Raw genomic sequence first — 15308 nt, 5'->3', positions numbered from 1 at the left:
GCCTGATACTGCAAAGTGATGGCATTTTTATTAATTAATGAAACAACGATGTCAAGGTCTGCATTAACTAAATGCTTAACTAAATAATTAACTTAATAAATAACTCACTTAGTCACTTTTCACAAGTCCTTCTGAATCTTTGGTTTTAACTTTCCTTAGTTATAAAATAAGAGGCTGCACATTAGTATCCTGTAGGAAGCTTTCCGAAAAACACAGGTCCCTGGTTCCTACCCCAAGCACAAAATCTGAATGTCTGAGGGAGAAATCTAGGCATACAGTTTCTGTTTCCTTGGTGATGATACAGTACATTTAGGACAGAGCACAACTGGATCAGACCGTCTTTAAGGCTCTTTCTAACTCTTGTCTTTATAATATAGTTTACCTGTGATATATTAATTATAATGGCTATCTTATACCACAGTGTGACTAAATGTTAATGTGTCACTACATGTTAGCTTCAGCATCACATATATATTGGGTTGACCCAAAAGATCATTCGGGTTTTTCTGTGAGATCTTCTATATTCTCTCCATAAGAATATATATATATATATATTCTCTCTATATATGTTCTATATATAATATAGAATCTGCCTTGAACCTGTTTAGTAGAATCTGGCCACAGCTTGCAGTCCTGCCCTTTAGATTTCTTCCATTTTCTAAGAAGGTCTTTCTGATATAGAGCCACAGACTAGGAGTGGGTCCCGTAATTTAAAGTTCTCCAAGTCAGCTGTTCTCTTTAAGGACTTTAAATTATCATTATCATTTTTTAAAATTGTATTTCACGTAGAAACGTCTAATTCTGGAAGTTGTTAAAAACTAACACCGCATCTGGGGCCAATTCAACAAGAATTTGTTAGGTGCCTGTGGGGTACCACACTGTGGTCCAGACCCTGGGGATATAAAGCAGACATGGCTCTTGTCTTTAGAGAATGCACCCTTTAATCAGGGAGGCAGATATACAGACAGCGAAATATAATACCAGATAACCAGGGCTATAAACAGATGGCGAGGGTGGCGAGAGAAATGGATAGACCAACAGAAGCGTCACAGGCTGGTCAGGCAAGGAGTTAGGGAGGAGATGGGGATAAAGCTGGATTTTGAAGGATGGGTAGATGGTGACAGAAGTGGGAGGGAAGGCCATTCTGGGGAGAAGAAAAGGTGGCATCTTACGCAGTAAATATTGAGATTTCTTAGGCGATATGAGTGCGTGGTTTTGGCTGGGGTGTGGGACTGGAGGGAATGGGGACTGTCATGGGCAACTAAGGGGCAAAGAGTAGAGAGATGATGAGCCACGATAAGACATTTTACCTGAATGCTTAGGACTTTAAAGCAGGAAAGTGTTATGGCTGTTTTCTGGAGCGAATTCTGGTAAGAACTTGGGGCATGCATTGAAGGGAAGATGGGAGGGCAGACCTAGTCAGAGAAATCATTTGTTAGACTGTTGTAATCCTAAATGAGAAAGTATAAATTCGCATGTGGCCCTGACCTATAGGCTTTGAATAAATATTCTGACAAAGCATGTTTTCCTCTTTCAAAAATATTTTCGGAGCGTTACTCTTAATCATGTTTGATTTCTGTATTCTTGAGATGTCTTAAGACCAAGATGAGCAAACAGCATGTACGTAACTCAGCTCCTCAAGGATAATTAGCTGGAGGCTCTAACATCTTGAATTTATTTTTCTCCTAATTTTAACTGGAAATATTCTCATGACTGTAGAAAAATAAATGTATGGATATAGTCACCCTTCCAACAACTTAAATTTTGAATCATCCAAAGAATATAATGTTTTATTTGTTGTGATATTTCATGTACAACTGGAAAAGGAGGGCCTGGTGCATTTTTTTTTTTTTTTTAAAGTAGGCTGAGCATTAAGCTGGGAACTGAAGCATGGATTCTTTTCTCATGATCAACATTCACTGGGGCTGTGGCAGTAGGTAAATGTTTTGAACCTCACTATGGCTTCTAGTTATTTGAGCCCTTCATTTCTTAGCAATTCAACTATTATTATTATTTTTCTATATCCAGTATGGATCTCCTGGTCCTTCAACGCAGCCACTTTTTTGCAACACTAGTCTTAATTCCTGTGACCTCAAAACTGCCAAACACAGAATTATAGAGTTCCAAAGTACATTCTCTGCTCAATTTCTATCCTCACAAATCAAACCTTATTTCAACATTCACTTTCTTCCATTCATTTTTTTTTTTTTTTTTGCGGTACAGGGGCCTCTCACTGTTGTGGCCTCTCCCGTTGTGGAGCACAGGCTCCGGACGTTCAGGCCCAGTATCCATGGCTCACAGGCCCAGCCGCTTTGTGGCATGTGGGATCTTCCCAGACCGGGGCATGAACCCGTGTCCCCTGCATCAGTAGGCAGACTCTCAACCACTGTGCCACCAGGGAAGCCCCTTCCATTCTTTTAGTCTCAGGGAATTTGCTCCAAAGCTAACCACTCTGCTTTCCATAATCCTTCCCCTCTCTTCTTTTCAGAACTTATGATCCATCAGTTATTCATTTGTTTTTCTTATCTTTGTATCAATTAAGAGAGACTAGGTTGTGACGTGGTAGCAAAACACCTCAACCTATCATTGGTTTAGAACCAAAAAAATTGGTTTTGTTCCCAATCAATGCCCATTTCAGACCAGCAGGGCTACTGCTCAAGTTGCGGTTGTTCTGGCTTTAAGCCTCAGAGTTACAGAGCAGCTGCCATCTGAAACATTGTCTGCCATCAGGGGAGAGGGAAACAGAAGCTGGCAAAGCCATGTTGGTCCTTAAAGCTTAAACCTGGAGGGAACGAGCATCACTTCTGCATACATGACTAGAACCCAGGGCGAGTCACAAAGACAAAGCTACCCTCAAAGGGTAGTTTACCTGATTGGGGAGGGGAAGACAATTAGAAGTTATCTTAAAACCTTTGCTTTGCCTGTCAATTCTAGATTCCTCATGTTTTTCAAATCTATCATTTTCCTGACATTGACTGGAAGGTTTTTTCCCCCATCCTCATACTTCTCCCTTTGGACTTGCTTATAGTCCCCTAAGTGACCTCACTGCTTTTCTGTTTCCACAATACTGTGATGATGATGATGTCACTTGCTTGCTGGAAAAATTAATGGCTCTCACCACCTGAATAAAGCTGAAACATCTTATGATGATCAACAAGGCCGATGATAATCTGGCCTCTTCCTGCCTTTGACTGTGATTCCCATAAGCACACTCCTTACTAGTTAAACTACTGTATGAGTCTCTGAATACACAATGTTCCTCTTTACCTTTGTTTATCCTGGATTTTTGTTGTTGTTGTTTGCTTCTTGGTTTGTGGTTTTTTGGTTTTTTTTTTTTTGCATGGAACACTGAAATGTTATCTTCTTATTTCCTGATTCTTTCTCTGTTTTCAAATGGGACACTACTTATTAATACTGTATAGTGGATTTTTACCAGAATGTGCATTCTTAGAAGGCAGGGTCTGTTTCCTTTAGCTATGAATCCCTAGTGCCAACACAGAGCTTGGCACTCCATAGTGTTTAGTATTTTGTGACAAATAATTGATAGCCGATGGTTTATGGAATGAGTGGAAATCTTCGAGGAGACTATCCTTTCAGAGAGAACACAGGCAAAGGCATGGAAGTAAGTTTGGAGGACAGCAAGCATCTCACTTTTGTGGAACCCGAAAGTGTGGTTTGGGTTGTTGCTGAAATTGAGATGAGAGGGTACCTTATATAGCTTTCTAAGAAGTTTGGATTTCATGCTGTAGAGAATAGAGAGCCATGGATGGCTTTAAGCAAGTATGTGGCATAATCTGTGGACTACCAGATTTGAATTTCTATAGGTGGCTCTCATGGAGGATGGGAGGTGATTGTTGAAGGAGCCAATGGGAGGTATGCTCTCCTAGTACAGTAATTCCAGAGAAAGATGATCAAGCCTTGAGCTAAGGCAATGGCAGTAGCATTGGGAAAGGGAACTGAAAGAAAGATGTGAATTTCCCCCTTATGATCGATTGGTTGTGAAGGGAGAAATGAAATAAAGGCACCATTTACCAAGAGTGAAGTAGGAGGTTTGGGGACCAAAAATTATCTATTCAATTTTATGTGATCAATTTGAAGGTCTCAACATTTGCAGCCATTTGTGCCAGGCCTCTTCATTTCTAAAAGATTCTTTGATTCCAAACATGTGGTCATTTATAGTGAATAGGATTCAGGACAGGAGCCATACATCTTCCTGTTCATTAAACCCCACCTCTCTAAGAAAGAACCAGTGAATTTCATCAATTATGTTTTCGTAGCTGCAGCATGAAAATTGATGTTTGTTCATGCATTCCAGTTAGTGGAACACAACCATCAAGGAGAGACTTATTTTCTAGTAGTGGAAATCGATAAAATATAGATAAGCATTTAACTGTGCTAGTGAGAAAATAAAGCATCATCTTTTTTTTTTTTTTTTTTTTTGATTGAGCATGGGTTAGAGATTTGTGCTTCCTGCAACCATTTTGTTATCACTTGTCCGGTCAAGTTTTGCTAAAAATTTGATTAAATACTCACGAGCCACTTGCCATGGGAACTTCTGATCTTCTCTATGATTGCAGATCTTACATATTTGAATGTTATATTTATCCTTCCAACAGAGTAGCGGTTATTTACAACTCCAGCAGTTTCTACAGTTAGTTCTTTGAAAACCAATAAGAGGGAGAATTACAAGTTGAAACGGTTGAACATTAGTGCTGTCAAAATTAGATTTAATTTTTAAAAATTGTTTATTCCAGCTATAATTTATAAACACCCCTGCTCTTTAATTTCATTTTTAAAGAAATCATTTTAAAAGTATCAATGGAGAATGCAGTTTCATAATTGCTATATTTTAATTACTCATCCCATGAATTTCTGAAGTTTGCTTTTCTTCCAACGTTTCCATCTCCTCTCCCTGCTTTTTAGTCCAGAGGGGGCATTTCCTCTGGATCAGGCTAGTGGCTTTTCTTTTCTTTTCCCCCAAAACAATTGTTTATGTTAAAACGTTCAGAGCTAAATTCTTTAGGACTTGGTCTTTTGAAATGCTAAAACTCAAGTTCTTGAGACCTCAAAGCCTTGGTTTTAAAACTCCAAAGTCTTGGATTTCTAAATTAAAAAACTACTTTTTTGTTGAATTTTCCCTTTCCATAATTGATGGTGAAAGGGGAAATATTGGGTTGGCCAAGAAGTTCGTTCAGGTTTTACAGGAAAAATCCAAACGATCTTTTTGGCCAACCCAATAGTATGAGAGGGAAAAAACTTAATAAATGTATTAAATATTACTCCCTCCAGTAACTTTTATTTTCATGCTTCTGAAGTGTGTTACATACCTGGGTTCTCTCATATTTAGTAAAGACATGTTATTTGGTGTCCTTAGACCCCAAAGAGAAGACCCACATGGGAAAATCACCCAAGTCTACTAAACTTTTAATCAGTAAGCAATCAATCAGCTTGTTATAAGCCTCTGACATTTCTATATGGAAAAGAAATTAGTATCACTGTGGTTTAGATGCCAGTAGCTAGTGAGGGCTTTTAGGGAAGATAAAGTGGTGTGTGTGTGTGTGTGTGTGTGTGTGTAATATTCACAGCTTCTTGGACCTGGAGTTATATAAAGTTCATAGCCAGTGAAAACTTCTATGTAAAGAATAAATTTGAATACATTTAAAAAAAATGTAGTTTTTGTCTTGTTAGAAAAATATTGAAAATATATGAAAATAAGTAGAGAAAAATTTAAAAGTTACATTCTAAGCATTATGCATAACAAATTATGCTATTTATATTGGCATTTATTATGGATTTTTGGGTTTAATTGTTTTCTTTGTTTTTTCCATTCAGAGAATTTATCAACAGCCTTCGACTGTACAGGACATTCTATGGAGGCCTGGCTGATCAACTTTGTGCTAATGAGTTAGCGGCTGGTGATGGACTGCCGTGCTGGAATGGAGAAGATATAGTAAAAAGGTATTTTGTGTGTAGTGGTCTGTGGAAACATAATGGCCACTTTCATCCTTGCTTTCTTTTCCTAGTTCTTGAATGCATTACTTCAGTTTTAACTTTGCCACACAGGTTAGAGGATACATTAATTCCTTCTCTTTAGTTTGTCAAAAATAAGTTTGATTCTTTTTGACATTTTAGAAATATGATAGCATTCTGTGGTGTTCGGAAATTTCTCTCGTCTTTTCTATCTGTGGCTCACCCAGCAATCCCACTTTTTCAGTGAAGTATTATTTAACTTCTAGCCAATCTGTCTTTTTTCTCAGATATCTTTTTTTTTTTTAACTTTATGAGTATTAGAAAGAGAGGAAATTTGGTGAAATGTGAATACCTATGCAAAGATTTGTTATGTGGATATATGTCACAGCAGCAGTAATATGTTCATCCTACAGTTGTCTCTGAATGTATGAGTGTGTGTGAGAGACAGAGGGAGACAGGGAGAGGGAAAGAGGGCTGGTACTTTTATGTATGTCTGTTTGAGGCATTGTTTATTTGTATGTTGTCAATTGTTCTCAAGCTCAGGAGTGAAATTTTTCACCTTTTTTTTCCTCACCATCTAGAATTTCTAGAGTTTATTTTCCTTCACTTCCTATAACTGGTTGTGCTCGCAAGTAATTACCTGAGCTTGAAAAAGTCCTAGATTCTCCCTCTGTTACAATAGTGTTGGTCAATACAACTGGCTGGGAATTAGTCCTTTGATTTTCCAATGCTGGTGATTATCATAGATTGTAGACCTGTGCTGTGTTTGGATTAGAATGTTTTAGTGTATTTTATTTTGCGCAATCTGCTAAATGGTAAGGTGATAAACTTTCTGATTTATAAACACACCTACTCTGTATAAAGATAGGTAGTTTAGTTACCACTAGAATGATGAGTTCATTTAAAGTGTCCTTTAGCAAATTCAATTTACTATGATAAACATATACTGTAATTAATATTAATATAAATTTATGTAGTAAAAACTTTATTTCTGTGTGATCATATTCATTATAGTTTAAAGGTTGCATTCCTGATATATTAAATGATTACTTGTAGTTTACATCCAAATATCTCATAGGGAATCTTTGATTTCACAGAAAATAATTATTGAAGGCAGGAACTATACTTAAATTTAAATAAAAAATTTGGCTGACATGGCTAGTGTTCTTTTTTCATTATGCCCCTTGGATGCTGAAATGTATTCTTAAATATATTTGTCTTGCCTTTACTGAGAACAATCATAGCATGCATAGTATTTTGAATTCTTACAGCATTCATGTTAATAAGGTTTCTGCCACTTAGACCTAGAAATTAAATTCTACTTTGACTTATACTTTCTCTTCTCACATTGTTCGAACTGGAATGAATATTTTTGTGTATTAACCATTTTTCTACAAGGGCTGATGAGAATTTCATGATTAATGAACAATTTAGTATAGAATATCAATATATTTAATATATCACATTACATTATACATTTGATTCTAGAACTGCAGGAACCTTAGTTGCAATTTGTCCCATTCCTCTCTATTTGCTCTGAGGTTTGTATAATAAGAAATACTGTTGGAGAAATCAATGATTTGGGAAAACTTTTGGAGAAAGTTGGAGAAATCAATGATTTGGGAAAACTTTTGGAGAAAGTTGGAGAAATCAATGATTTGGGAAAACTTTTTAGTAGGAGAGTATTTTCAACTCAAAAATATATTTTCTTCTACATGATATATATTTTAAGACCTCATTCATGGTTTATGAATAAAGAAAGCTCATCTTTAGCAAGAACCCTCCTTGGGAAGTGTCCACATTTCTGGTAAAGAAAGTGAGCAATTCTCATTATTCTCACTTGCTTCCAGCTCCTGTCTTCCCTTTTCTATACCACCCAGCCTCCTGTTTGTCAGCTGCTTCTAAGGGCCCTATGTGACTTCACTCTCCTGTGAACACCTTTCACTTTGCTTAGTTTTTTCTCCAACAGCCCTTCTATCTCATCACCTTAGCTGACATTTTTCCTTTTTTGAGGGTGTTTTTTTTCCCCCTCTTTTCTCCCTATCTCACGGGTCACCAACCTACTCCCTTGCTTCTCTGGACCAGCAGATGAACCTCACACACTGCTTCCCTACCACTATCTCTAGGCTACTTCCCAAATGAACATTTTTAGCCCTAATTATTTTCTAGCACTCAGCTGAGGTTTCACAAGAATCATCTCATTGAACTCTCCCAAAACTTTATTCCCTAATGCTTCAGAGTAAGCTGATGGGGTGTTATTTCTTTTCTGTTTGATCTTGAGAAAACTCTCATGTGTACTTTGACATGTTTTAAAATATAATTTAAATTGTAATTTCATTCATGGCTCAGCAAGTTCTTGAAATAAATTTAGAACAGGATTTTTTTTTTCAATGCAAAGTCAAATCTGAAATATAAATATCCATCATATCTAGGTAACTGATCATGGTATATTGACAATGGAATATTACGTGGCAGTCAAAAATGATGCATATTTATATCTGCTAAAGTGGAATAATTTCAAGTAAAAATAGATACAGAGAACAAACATATGGATATCAAGGGGAGGTGGGATGAATTGGGAGATTGGGATTGACATATATACACTACTATGTATAAAATAGATAACTAATGTGAACCTACTGTATAGCACAAGGAACTCTACTCGGTGCTCTGTGGTGACCTAAATGGGAAGGAAATCCCAAAAAAGAGGGGATATATGTCTATGCATGGCTGATTCACTTTGCGGTATGGCAGAAACTGATACAGCAGTGTAAAGCAGCTATACTCCAATAAAAAAGTTAAAAGTTGGATATTAAATATATGTATATATATTTAGATGTTGGGGGTAGGAGTTTATTAATTTTATTTATTTATTTTTCTGTGTTGGGTCTTCGTTTCTGTGTGAGAGCTTTCCTTAGTTGTGGCAAGCAGGGACCATTCTTCATCGCGGTGAGGGGACCTCTCACTATGGCAGCCTCTCTTGTTGTGGAGCACAGGCTCCAGACGCGCAGGCTCAGTAGTTGTGGCTCATGGGCCTAGTTGCTCCGCGGCATATGGGATCCTCCCAGAACAGGGCTTGAACCCATGTCCCCTGCATTAGCAGGCAGATTCTCAACCACTGTGCCACCAGGGAAGCCCGGATATTAAATATTTTATCAACAGATTTGCATAAATAACAGTACTGACATTCATTCCACATAGAATATTTCTGGACAGTTACATGAAAACTGCTAATATATTTAAAGTACTGAGGAGGCTTTATATTTCCATTGTATTTATTTATATTTAATGGAAACAGATGTTATAGTGATGTTAGAATTATGATACATTATTGCTTTTTTCTTTTTATAATTCTTTTTTGAAATAAAAGCGCTATTTTTACATTTCATTTCTAAACAAATTGGATTTTTGTAGTAATTTTGTGATATATTTTTTTCAAAGCATTAATGGATATGTTTCCAAAATTCAGTAGTTCAGTAATCTAAGATGGCTTCAATGTAAGGTCAAGTTCTAATGAATGTTACAATCCGAACTACTAGCTGCTTTTTCCTTGCGAATAAACAGAGTATAGCAGTGATCAGTGTGTGAAAATGCTAAGATCCCCATATAGAATATTCATTTCAGAGACCTGCAGTTGGCTGAGATAAATAATGCCTTCAAATTTTGAAGAAATGAATATCAAGTGAATTTGTACCACATGTGGGGATCATAGGGCTTTTTTTCCTTTCTTGTGCTGGGTTATAATACTCATCAGGTTCATTCTAGAGAAATTATGCCAAACACATCAATAGGATAAATTTGTGGCCAAGATTGAGCATATCATTCATTGTTAAGAATGAAGTGATTATTTTGGCAAGATTTCTTCTTCTGGAGGCATTTTTTAGGAGATGATTGGTCAGATTATTTATGTGCACAGACGTGCTGCCTCAAAGAACAGGAGAACCATACAAATTGTTTCAGAAATATGACAGGCCTATAAACTGGGTCAGATCACCTTTGTGCTCATCAAAAGAGGTGGAATTCCTGTGTGGTTGTAAATGAAATATCTCAAATAGTTGTAGCATATTAATTCATGAAACAAAATCTATTTTAATTCAAATGATTTTAAAGAGTGCATGCATACCATATACACTGTCATGACACCAAGGTCCACAGTTCAGATGATTTCTGATTAACGATGAAAATGTATTACTGAAATCCACATAGACTCTAACTCTTAAAGTCCCTCTTATCTACCCCTCTTGTCTCTTCATCGCGAAACAAAATTGTTCTCTGAAAGGCCTGCCAGGGCTTACTCTGTTGTCAGTTCCTTGTGATTGCAAATTGTTTGATGGCTGCGCTTGTCTTTCTGAGTGCTGAAGTTCAGGTGACAGCTACTTAATTACCAGGGCTTCCTTTTCCCTTTTGATTAATAGGCAGATAATCCAGTAACTCTCCCTCGATCTCCAGGAATTTATAACTTCCTCAACAGCCCTTAAACTAGCCAATAGCTGTTAAGTATCCCCGTAAAATTAATAATCCATGTGATTTCTACTTCATCTTATGTAGTTAATGTTCTTTAATGCTTCTTTCCTAACCCAGTGTTTTCTTTTTGAACTCTTATGATAAGGTGCCCCTTCTCAACATATTAGAATCAATTTTTTAAAAAATCAGATAAAAATATAAAACCTTAAAAATCTGAGATTTTATACTTATCTATTATCAGTTTTCTTCCCACCCAGGCAATGACATTTTTTCTGGCCATAACTTTTTTTTACCTCACTTTTTTTTTCTCCTTTGCCCATTATTTATCTGGAAAGACACTTCATCTTCAAATTTTCTTTTTCTTCCTGACCTTCCTACATATATATTTTTTTAAACACCTGGCTTGGACTACATTTTAAACCCAGCCAGGTCTCAGGATTGTTCTGAATTTTATTACTGTAACAACTGCTTGTTTTTCCTATGTTGCTTATGCAAAGGCAGTATGTTCTTCATGACTTAAACACCAGTCTGTTTTCTATTTTTTTTTTCCCCTCACAATTTCTACCTCTTCAATCAGGTTTATAATACTGAATTAAACCTTTGTAATAACCATCAATGTTATCATACCTATGGCCTGTCTTACTTGGTTCAGAATTGGAGGTCACTTTAAAGGGGTGACTACATGGCGTCCCCACTCCTACCCCATTGCAACAATCTGCCATGGACCTTGATATTTCCACTGTTAATGGAATATTTTCAACTCAATCATTTTCTCCATACAACTGTGTATACAGTTTTGCCAAACTCCCACTTTTATCTTGGGTGCTAGTGGAATGAATTCCCTCATTTGTGTTTTCTTGTAACCTCTAAATCCACCATGACACTTTGAATACTTTTTTGCATTTGTATGTCATATATCTTCCTGTCTACTGAAATTTATTTTATAACACAGCTTCTATATCTGAGAGGCTAAGAGCAATGTCCTTGAACACCTATCAATAATTTTTTAAAGGTAACAGGACTCTGAGGAAAAGGAATCTTTATAAGTGTTAGTGAGAACTAAGTTATGGTGATTTGGGGATGCGGCTTGGTGATAACATTTTGTTGGGTAATATATGGTTCCAAAATGAAATTGAGTATTGGAAAAATGAGAAGAAGAGAGATGAATCATGAAAGTTTCTACCTATGTCTGACTCTGGATACTGATTTTTTTCTTTTTTTCTAACTTAACCTTAAGATCAGCCTGTCCCATTGTGTGTACTTCTGTAGACATGTGGTGAAACCAGAGTCTAAAGAACTCTAAGAACCTCCTGTCTTAGAGACATATTAGGTCTGATTGTCTTTATCATAAATGAGGCATCTGGGCTGGGGGTGGGTAAAAGTGCCAAGGTCTGCCCTAGGTCAAAAGCTGAGTCTGCTATCTTCAGCATGGGAAGAACTGAAACATTTTTGCTCTTTTGTGGCAGAAATAAAAAGTGTGGTTTTAGATATATTATGAGACTGTCGAATTCCTCACGTTGTAGAATACACAGTCTAGGTCCAATGGGATGAGTATCAGTATGACTGATGTTTTAGTTTCTGAATGAGCATAAAATGTGTAGAGTTCTTGGCTGTGTACCATCTTTCTGCCTTACTATAGTATACTTGCTTGGCAGATAATTTTTATTTAAAAGATAGTGTCTAAAATAGTTATCCCATAGTTTGGTTCTGTAGAGAATACAAGAAGGTAGCAAAGGGATGCACATTTTATCAACCTTTCTCCAAGTTCTGACATTCCTAACTAGTATTAAAACCTAGGAAAATATCCATTCTTCTCAGGTCAATATGCACATTTTGTTATTTTCTAAGAAATACTCCATTAATTTGGCAATAATTGCATGGTGTCTCATCTTCTGAACAGAGACATTTCTTTTGAATCTTTCTTTACTGGCTTATTTGCTTCATAGTCAGTTGTCTGCTGTTAAGCAGTACAATCATTACGTTTAGGGAGCTGGACTCAAAGGTGAAAGTAGCAACTGTTTCACTAAACCCACTCTGAAGGCTGCTTTTCCCTGTCTTTGGAATGAAATCACAGCCAATTCTCAGAATTTTTTGGTCAAATGTCTGAAGGGTCTTTTAATGTCATTAGTTCCATAAACAGTCTAAATTCAGTAATCAACTTCAGCCCGAAGAAAGTCTAAATTCAGTAAAAAGGTCCAGGCTAACTTGATACTCAAAACTTCACCTAAAGTGGCCATTTCTCTGCATTGCCATGAGGTACTGCTCCAGTCTCAGAGGCACCTGTAGTGGGGGGTGAACCACTTCAGGTCCACATGCCAACCTTGACTTCTCCTTGTCCTCCAGCCAATGTTTCTGACTCCTGCATGTTTGGACCTGGCAGGACAATGGGGCAGCAGTGAGAGAGAAGGGGTGAGAGAAAGGAATATTCTTTGTGGCTGATAATTTTGTATCTTTCATTGATGATTGCTAACTTGGTGGCTATTAAGATGGATGTTCTAGGGCTTCTGTGTGCTCAAGACAATGCCTCTTCTAATCTTTTCCATCTGGCTTCTTTCTGCTGAGATCTTCTGGTTGGGTTCTTTTCTCCTGCCTGGTCCACTCTAGACCCCAGAAACTTTGCTTCTCTCTCCTGCTTTTGGTGGAAGAACAGCCTGTATTCAGTGGAGCTGCCTCTCTTTACTCTGCTGCAAGGCAGGCAACTTCTGCTACGGGCATGGGCCACCTTCCATTTTCTTAGGCATGGATCAACCCCCAGTCCTTTTAATCCTTCAACTTCGAGGGATCCCTCAGCCTTTCTCACTTAGGATGAATGAATGTGGGGATGACACAGCAGTCCAAGTTTCTTCAAAGAAATTCTCTCCTTTGGCCTCTTCAACCTCAATCCTTCAATATAATTAAGATGGACGCCAAGATGAAGGACTCAAAACCAGTTTTCAGCCATCTGCTTTTTATGTCTAGCACCTCAGTTTGGAACACTGTCTATCGTCTTGTTCTCAGCTGAAACGGAAATGGAAGGAGTGCTATTTTGGCATCCTTTTACATGTATTTGGGACTGCTGGGAAGGAGACAGAAAACTAGATTGCATGTTCAGTACTGCAATTGACCTTGAATGGGATACAAAGGTAAGACTTTGTCCCCACCTCAGGGACTTAGATTCCAAACACAGTAGAGAACATGTTCACAGTATGAACACAGTAAGACAGATACTGTGAAACGAGAGACACACACACAAAAAAAAATCCCACAGATTTTCAAATAAGGAGGAAATCTCATTTGTTTGAGGAGATTTGAAAACTATTTAATAAAAGGGGTAATATATGATATGGGTCTCCATTCATTTCAAATAAATTCTCTGAAACATATATGGATGAGATGAGATAAGATGATGTCTGGAATTTGCTTTAAAATAATTCAGTGGGGCTTCCCTGGTGGCGCAGTGGTTGAGAGTCCACCTGCCGATGCAGGGAACACAGGTTCGTGCCCCGGTCCGGGAAGATCCCAAATACCGCAGAGCGGCTGGGCCCGTGAGCCATGGCCACTAAGCCTGCGTGTCCGGAGCCTGCGCTCCACAATGGGAGAGGCCACAACAGTGAGAGGCCCGCATACCGCAAAATAAATAAATAAAAAAATAAAAATAAAATAAAATAATTCAGTGAATGGGGGGAAGAGGGTAATACTATATGTGAAACAGGTTTTCTGTGTGTGGATAGTCATGGAAGGTGTATTGTGGGTTCAGGGTGTTCTTTGTATTTGTGTGTTTGAAAATTTTATAATAAAACATAAAAAATAAGGCATAATAAAAATTATGTTAAAGGTCTGTTCTGTCACATATGCTGTTCTGAAAGATGGGGATACAGTGATGGACAAGACAGACATGAGCCGTTTCTTATCAGATTCAGATAAAGAGGAGATGAACACTGTTCGAAGGATTACAAGTATGAATGGTTTACAAAATCTTTAAGGTTGGATGGAATTTTAATCAGCTGACCTGGAAGCAAGAAACAGTGGGAGCAAATGCATTTTTGAATGAAGTGCTCCAAGTTTGGTGACCTCTTAAACAGCATTATTTCCATTTCTGTGTAACCTTTCAGATTTTCTCTTCTCCTTCTCAGCACTCTCTCATTTGGGCTTCATGGGCGTGTCCTGATTACGTAGTATTAAACTTTCCCTTGTTCATTATAATGTAGCTATTTATTCAGAAAGCCGGTAAAAGCTCAGAGGTTAGGACCATAGGCTGAAGAACCAGGCTACTAAGTTTCTTAGTAAAGATTAGCCACTATAGCTCTGTGATTTCAGGCACATTTATTAACTTCTAATTGCATCAGTTTTCTTATCTTTAAAATGTGGCTGAAAATAATACCTATCTCATACTTGAGAATTAAGTAAGTTATTAACATCAACAATTTAGAATACTGGCTATCACATAGTAAACATTCAAAAACTATTAAATCTTCTTATTGAGCAGTTTATATTCCTTTACTTCAGTAGGAATGAAACACTATTGTATTAAGCTGCTCTCTTCATTGGAGGTTTTCTATCATGGATCAGAAAACTTCCATTTGGAAAACAGACATGTGAAGGTTGGTTTATGAGTCAGTAAAAATTAATATCAGGGATTTTGGATTGGAAGTAGGAGATAGTGCCTTATTAATAGTTGAAAGAATTATTTCATTGAGGATAGAAGTAGAGAAAAAACATCTTAATAGGCAGTTTATCAAATGCTCCAGTTTTTGGAGAATTTGGAGAGTTGTGGTCTGTCTTGTACCCATGCAATACATCAGTTTTCTCAAGGGAGAACCAAAAGTTAAGATACAAAGAAAAAACATAAAGATAAATGAAAAAGATTTTACTCCTAAGCAGTAGTTTGGGAACAG

At 37.2% G+C, this 15308-nt stretch overlaps 1 protein-coding gene across 1 annotated transcript in view; it reads left to right on the top strand.

The window, feature by feature from the left end:
* The window catches only part of GPC5 (glypican 5), a gene marked incomplete at both ends in the record, with an annotated part of 1327667 nt that overhangs the window by 293287 nt on the left and 1019072 nt on the right, over positions 1-15308 (top strand). The window contains one exon of the mRNA XM_079721818.1: positions 5833-5958. Coding sequence (XP_079577944.1) covers positions 5833-5958 — 126 coding nt within the window. The remainder of the gene's footprint in view (positions 1-5832; positions 5959-15308) is intronic.

This window comes from Hyperoodon ampullatus (assembly GCF_949752795.1).
Source record: "Hyperoodon ampullatus genome assembly, chromosome: 16".
NCBI lineage: Eukaryota > Metazoa > Chordata > Mammalia > Artiodactyla > Ziphiidae > Hyperoodon > Hyperoodon ampullatus.
The sequence above is the reverse complement of the archived record's forward strand: the minus strand, read 5'-3'. Positions and strand labels throughout refer to the sequence as shown.